At 35.9% G+C, this 8261-nt stretch overlaps 1 protein-coding gene across 1 annotated transcript in view; it reads left to right on the forward strand.

Moving 5' to 3' along the window:
- lrp1bb (low density lipoprotein receptor-related protein 1Bb) overlaps window positions 1-8261 on the forward strand; it is a 235325-nt gene that overhangs the window by 118786 nt on the left and 108278 nt on the right. The window contains exons 21-22 of the mRNA XM_037686113.1: window positions 2495-2695; window positions 4709-4954. Coding sequence (XP_037542041.1) covers window positions 2495-2695; window positions 4709-4954 — 447 coding nt within the window. The remainder of the gene's footprint in view (window positions 1-2494; window positions 2696-4708; window positions 4955-8261) is intronic.

Consider the following 8261-nt stretch of genomic DNA (forward strand, 5'->3'; position numbering starts at 1 on the left):
ATATATATGCATAAGCATATTAGATGTTAATACGAGTTTTCATACTTACTGGTACTTTGTTCTTGTTTTAAACAAATAGTGTTTAATTGTAAAATATTTAGCTGTCACAGTGAAAGTTGACATTTTTTACTACTGGTAATTTTCTTTTTAGTTTAGTTTTCGTAAGGACATAAAGAAATTTTAGGTGCTTGCAGAATGTTGCTCTTCAGCTTTGCCTCATCCGCTGACAGTTTTATCTAGAGTAGAGGCCACGCTGCATGGTTATGGGTTGATTAGGCCACACAATTATTAATTTCTTTAATTTTTCTGTGTCACACTTCTCTGCACTGGTGATGCTGTTCTCCACAGACAGACTTAGTGCATTCTCTGGGATTATTCAAAACTGCTGTTTAAAATGTTTTTTACAATATCTCCAAACTAATATCCCAGTTTTCTCAGAATATTTCCACTTTATGCATCAGTATGCTTTGGATTGTAACAAATAAAACTGACAAAGCTGCCAGCTCTGATTTTGTGTTCATAAATGCATTGCAGCCAAATGGAAACATAGTTCAATTTTAGATAAACAAATGTGCAAAAAAATGTGGGAAACAACTGAAAGTATGAAATAATGAAACATGCTCTAAAAGTGCATGATGTGCAGTTTATGAACTAAAAAATAAGACTTTATGTCAATGAAAGGATTTTCAGAGGGATTTAAGTTGATGACATTCACATTTCAACCAAGCAGTTTGACTGTAAATGTTAAGTTTAGTGATGAATATCTAAAAAAAGCAAGAAAAGTTTGAGACTGATTGTCACAGCGCTGAACTTCCATCAGGGTGGTAAATGAATTTATCACATCTGGATTGTTTACATGTTTACCATTGTTTTACCTTTGAAAAAAATAAGCCAACATTGTACAGCTTTAAGTTTTCAACACTGAGCTTTCATCTGATGTGGATATTACAGTTGTAACGAAATTGCTAAAAAATCTCAAGATCCTTGAAATTATGAGCATTTGTTATCAAAAGAGATTTATGGATCAATTTGTGTTTTAATGAAATGTTTTGCCACTCTGAAAAGAACAAAATGTCAGCAAAAATGTAAAACAAAAAAAAAGTTGGAAACTCAGTTGTAACAGATAAATGGAATGGAATGAGACAAGAATAAATAAATAAACATTTTGATTTTTGAGCAAAATGAACAACTATTGCTCAAAAAATGACTCAGATGTTGTAGTTTATTTTAATAAACGTTCAACGTTAAAAGATGTTTAAATAAACATTGTCAGATTTTCTTGCGTGGTGTTCCAAATGAAATAATCATGATTAAGATTTGTTAATTCAGCTCCTTTGTACCAAATCAGCCATATGATAGTTTGTTTAGTAAAAATAATAATAATATTAATAATAATTTAACATCTCTAGTTATATCCATACTTTAAAGATAGGAAAATTCCCTTTTCTTTACTAACAGAATGTGCATTTATATCATGAAACTTGAGCTGACAGCTTTGTTGTCAACATGACACCAGCATGTTTTAGAAACAATATAAAGATACTGATGTACCTGAACTAACTCAGATCCTCACAAAACACTCAACATGTTGTCAGTTTCACATGTCACTTTACATTGATCTGACACAGGTGGAAACAAAAACAACAAAAGACATAACACACACCAGTGTGTACCTTGCAATACAACCGTAACACAGCTTCAGTGTTTGCTGTTTTCTTCTCCGACACCTCTGTAAGGTACATCTTACAGGAACCTTCTATTTCCTGTAAGAAAACCTCAAATTATCCTCTGGCAGTCTCAGAAAGAGAAATTTTCTGTTGTCTTTTGTTTTTATCAAATTAGTTGCAAATAACATAAAACTGAAGCATCAAATATTTGTTTTATTATATATATATATATATATATATATATATATATATATATATATATATATATATATATATATATATATATTAATCCCTCGCTACTTTGTGGTTCATTTTTCAGTCTTGCTCTATCACGGTTTTTCAAAATAAGATTAGACATGACGCACAGTTGTCTGATTGATGGATGAGCCTCACAATTGACAAGAAAAATGTATTTAAAATAAATAATTTTAAATTACTTAGCACCTGCTGCACCTGTGTGCCGCTCAGAGCTGCAGGAGAAGCTTCCTCCTGCAGAGTGTCATATATCCGCTCTCCAGTGGAGCAGTGGGCGTGGCTGACAGAGAGCACTGGCAGATGGCAGAGAGCAGCCGAAGACAGAGAGCAAGAATAATTACATTATGTGCTTTTTTAGAGCGTTTAGAAGAAACATTGCTTAGAACAGTGCAAGAGTGTGTGAATGGTTATATATATATATATATATATATATATATATATATATATATATATATGAGCTCTAGGTAGGTAAGGCACAGAGGTTTTGTGTTGTTTAGTGTTAAACTATTTGCACTAAGATTATGCTACTTTCTAAATACTATGTACTTTAAACTTGACATCTCCACCTACAGGGAAGTGTATTACAAAGAGTTGGGTATGTGATGGAGACATTGACTGTGAAGATCGTTCAGATGAAGAGTCGTGTGAGTCAGCTGTCTGCAAGCCACCCAAGTACCATTGTGCCAATGAAACCTCCGTGTGCCTCACACCTGACAAGATCTGCAATAGCAAAGTAGACTGTGCTGACCGTTCAGATGAAGGACCCATCTGTGGTAATATTTGTCAGTTTATTTATTTTTTTGTTCTTGTTTTCTATCATCCTAAAAATATCATTAGTTACTCAAGAAAATATGTTGGTTAAAGCAAAAGGACTGGAGAGCATCACAGGCCTACAGATGATTCCAAATTCAACCACCTTGAATATGTTGGCTGCTGAAGCATGTTATTGCTGTGGGTTGGCTTCCAATAAGGTTTCTCGTCTTTGCTGTTAAAGCAGCCTCACAAAGCTGCATGCCAATACATCCCAAAGGTGTTTGATGGTTTGGCTTTAGGCATGTCAATGTGTCAGCAAGCCAAATGAAGTAATGACTGCTGGTCCTCTGCGTCATGCACAGTAATGTGTGTATGTATATATATATATTTGTATATGTACTGTATATTTTTTTACAGAATTTTGGAAACATTGGTTTGTCTAGAACATTAACTTTTTTCCCTACTGTTTTGTTTTGTTAAAGGAACTGAGCCTATTAATATTTCAAATCAATAAAGACACTTTTTTTATATATATAACTGTAAAGGTATTTTAGTCCAAATTAAGTTAATACATTTTTTTTGTCATCCAAAATTTATTCTTGCATTTGATTTAAAAGTATATAAAAAATGGCAGATATGTCAAACCTGTATATTCAAAAAAATGGATCTGTTTTTTGTTTTCATGTTTATAATCCAGCCACTTTACAAGAATATGATCTAAAAATGTGTTAATAAGTTATATGCAAATTTAAAGGCAAAAAAAAAAAAAAAAAAAGTCCAAAGATTCACGTTATGTTGCATTTTTCCAACTGTCAAACATTTAGGCATGTTGATCTTCTAACCCATGAATATGCATTTAATTAGATTAGCAATCATGATTCAAATCACACTCATCTTCATATGTCATTTGGACTTCATAAACCTGTTTTATTCCTTCATCCATTCATTTATTGATGTATTCATTTATTGTATATTTGATAATGCTGACAAGACATTTCGGCGTAGATTTGCCATATACAGGATGAAAATGTCAAAGTACTCAAAGTAGTCATTGCATAATTAGCTCTAAAACCACATCATTTCATAACCCATACCCTGCAAACAGACACAAATACAGGATAAAACACAAATGTTTTGTGCTGCTGTGGATGGTAAAAACAGTTGAGGCACACATTATTAAAATGAGTATGTTTTCTGCTGAGGATTCTTGCCGCACTAATACAAACTGATACTCAAATCTGTCATACTCTGCTTTATTATGGGATAGCAGGAATGTTGAAACTGTCCCAGTAGAGTCCTCCTCTGTTCCATTTTACACTTGGCACCTAAATAATGACAAGTCAGCAGTATGTGTTGTCTTAGGGACCTGAGACTAAACATAAAGAAAACCTTCCCTCTTAATAAAGGCAAATGTGCAACTGTTCATCCAACAGTCTTCAGGGAGGCTAAAAGGCCTCTCATGTGACTTCTCCAGCCATTTAATCTGGTAAAGCAGGCAGTGTAAACATCAGGGCTCATTTTATAAAGCATCACTAACCAACCCTCACTGAGATCCTTCGAGACCCTGAAGTATTATTCTAGCTGAAAAGGGAGCTTCTGGCTCATCTCAGACCATTAGTTTGTGTTTAGTACCTTGTCAAGGGTCTGCAAGATTTGCACCAGTTCAGCATGATTCAGAGCCAATGGTTTCAATCATGACCACATCAGCCATTCTTGTATATATTAGGAGAGCACAGTTTCCATCCCTCTTTAAAAGTAGCCATAATCACATTGTAAAAGTGGGTACCATATTATTTTTATGTCACTACAATTGTTTTACACTTTAAACTCATAATCAGACCCTCAAATGTTAATGTATGAAGGTTCTGTGTAAAAAAAATAAAATACTTTCACATTGGTTAAAACATGGATTTAAGGAATAATCATATACTATCATCACTTAGAGCTACCCCAACATAGTTTTTTTTTTAGCTCTCACTTTTTACTGTCTACCTGGCATGTTTCTAAATGCTTCTACACTTTCTGCACCACAGATATGTGTCTCGTAGCCAGAGGGGGCTGCAGTCACCAGTGCACTGTGGCACCAGGAAAAGGGGTTGTGTGCTCTTGTCCCCCTGGACTTCACTTGGACTGGAGCAACAAGACATGTGAGGTGGTGGACTACTGCAGCCGTCACCTGAAGTGCAGCCAAGTGTGTGAGCAGTACAAGACCACAGTGAAGTGCTCCTGTTATCCTGGATGGATACTCGATTCAGATGGCGACAGCTGTCACAGCTCAGGTAGCAGACGCTGGCTTTTTATTGTTTCTTTCATGATGCCACTGGCTGTTTTTGTTCTTCGACTTCTCAGTAGGACCAAATTTTATGTTGGGGCAAGCTGTATCCTATTCAATCTTTAATTCTTGACGTATTTGTTGTGTAGAGCTTGTGACTTCAAAAGAGATGACCAGTAATACTGACTGATGCAAGATTGTTGTTGTTTTTGCTGGAATACCATACAAGACAAACTTCAGCATACCGGCATTTTACGTTAGGGTGTTTGAGTGATAATACTGTGGAGAGAGGGTTGTAAGCCTAGGCATGAATGTTGATTTAGAGCAGGTCAAATTCAATCATTTTAAAATCTGAAGAGGCACCATAGTGATGCGTCCTGTCGGTTTCCATCTGCACTGATGCTGAGCGGAGGAAACGTGTTCCCTCTTCCCCAACCAGAAAGCTTTGATGATTCATTCAGTTGTGCAGATATTCACCTCAGGCCTAACCCGATAGTACAGGCATTTTGCCAGAGCAGCACATCAAAAATTCTAAATCTGCTTTTCTGATTGCTGTTACTGGATAATCCATTTGATGAGACTGCTTGGAAGCACTTGAAATACAATAGGGGCACACATGCTGTTGGCTTGTCACATTCTGATTTATGGACCTTGTTTTGATGACTTGCCTCTCTATTTCACTCCATGATGGATGGCAGTTTCAGTTTTAATTATATATTAACACAGAGAAAAAATAAATATGTGCAATGTTATTATGAAGCTGATTGCAGTCGTAGTCAACACCTTCAAAGCAAAAAAATAATAAAGAAAGAAATAAATACTCTGCATTGAGTTAGAATGCTCTAGTTTATTTAGCCCTTAGCTCAGATTTATGCATAGGAATATTTTCCATGGCACAATTTGACCCTCTGAAACACGTACACAAGAATCAAGACACAATAAATATATTGTATGTGGTTTTATTACAAAAGGGGGTATTTACAAAATATTTCCAAACAAAGGAATGAATTACGAATATGATGGTTCTAGTAATTTGATGATAAAAATGGTGAGTCATGAAATATTTTCAGGTCTAAAATGTTGGTTTATGTTTTAGATTGCTGTGGATGTAGAGTGGTAAAACCCTTAAGCTGACTAACCTTAAGATAATCAAGATTAAAAGGTTTAGCAATGTTCAGTCAGATCATCTGGACAGTTTCTTTATTTGTTTTATTTTTCCTGAGATGTTTCATCCAACGGACTGAAGGATGAAGGATGAAGCGTCTCAGGAAAAAAAAAAAAGGAAACTGTCCAGATGACCTGGTTTTGTACATGGATTACTGAGCATGAACTTTGGTGTTTTTAACCATGTTGGCATGGTTGCCTTAGATGAGTTGATGGGGCAGAGGACAGGCCCTGGAAACCATCTTATCATCAGCAAACTGTTTTGTTTTTCCACTATTGGAGTTGGTGCTTGTGGGACTCCTGTTTATTTATTGCTCCTTGGACTGAACAAGTCCTTTGGATGAAGGACAAAATGTGTGTGTTTTTGTGCGTGTGTGTGTGTGTGGGGGGGGGGGGGGGGGGTTGTCCAGATGACCTGAATGAACAGTCTTGGATTTATACTGGATTATTGAACATGAACTTAGGTGTTTACTCAAAATTATAAAGCAAAAAAAAAAAAAAAGTACTGCTGAATAACGTTTATCTGTTAATAACCCAGAATAGAGGGTATCCAATAAATATGCATGGAAACCCACGGTCCCTGAGAAAACCCACACAAAAATTAGGAGAACATGCAAACGCAATGCAGAACGTCCCCAGGTCCAAACTGGAGGTTGAACCTAGAACCGTCTTGCTGTGAGGCCACATCGCTAACCACTAACTTGTTGTGATGCCCATGTTGTATCATGCTAGAAACTGTTGTTTTAGTATTTTTTTGCAACTGGCTGAGGATTGTAAAGCTCTCAACTGTGAGTGCCAGAAGTTTTAGGCATCAAGTATTTAGTTTAAATCATCAGACTGAGCATGCTCAGTGTTCACAGGTTTGGGTGGATGGGTCTCTGAAAAATGATAACTAAATTATCTAAATGTAACTACAATGTTTTGTTGTGTAACTATAACCAGCAATGGGGTGGTGGAAAGAAGATAAAAGAGAAAACATTGTGACACCTGTTGAGTGCTGGGATTTAATAAGCAGCACGCGAACATCCATCCATTATCTTTACCCACTTCTTCCTTTCCAAGCCACGGGGGTCACTGGTGCCCATATACAGCAGTCACTGCACGAGAAGCAGGTTACACCCTGGACAGGTCACAAGTCCATCACAGGGACACATAGAGACAAACGAGACAACCATTCACGCTCTCACTCATGCCTGACAATTTAGAGTTACCAATCAGCCTAACATGTATATTGTTGGTCTGTGGGAGGAAACTGGAGTACATGGAAAAACCCACACATGGACAGAGAGAAAGTATAAACTCCACCCAGAAAGGTTGCCAGCAAGTATTCATTCCAGCAACTTTCTCACTGTGAGGAATCAGCTTCAAAAACAGTGCCAGCAGCTGAACAGTAAAACTATTTATATTGAGAATAATCCGAGTGCATTTAAATGTAGACAAATTGTTATGGATCAACAAAAAATGCTAGAGCATTTCTGCAACAGCAAGCCTTGCAGAGCATTGCTGATGTGCAGCAAATATTACCCAATACAATGATCCAAAAACAGCAACAAGTGAACAGACAACTGGGTCACAGATGAAAACTGCTATAAGGAAAGAAGTCAGAAGACATAGGACCTCACAGTTGGCTACATATGCTTTTGTGTAGGACCAGAATGGGTTGGTGAAGGCAGGGCGACTTTCTGCACAATCTTCTGCTTTAACATACAATATTACTTTGAAACACTGCTACCAACCACAAGCCATTCTTTCTGTTAAGTATAACACAGTGGCTATGTCTTTCTGTAAACTTGTTCTTGATTATTTATTTATTCATTAAAAAAAAAAGCTTTAAATAATATAAGTTGAACATTTGCGTAAAATAACAACAGCAATATAATGCCTCTAGACATTTCTCAAGCGTGTGTATTTATGGCAAGACCAGTCAGAAATGTTTAGTGGAAAACAAGTGGGTTTGCAAAATATTAATCAGATTGTTAAAATGAATCTAATGTGTAGTTTTTATTTGTATTTTGTTTTAGTGTTATCACTTGTGTCTTCAAGATTATATAGGAACACCTAAAAACAGAAAAAAAGCCAGACTATAAGTGCTACTTGTTTTATATATATATACATATATATATATATATATATATATATATATATATATA

This window comes from Nematolebias whitei, chromosome 13 (assembly GCF_014905685.2).
Source record: "Nematolebias whitei isolate Nwh7 chromosome 13, NemWhi1, whole genome shotgun sequence".
NCBI classification, from domain to species: Eukaryota; Metazoa; Chordata; class Actinopteri; order Cyprinodontiformes; family Rivulidae; genus Nematolebias; species Nematolebias whitei.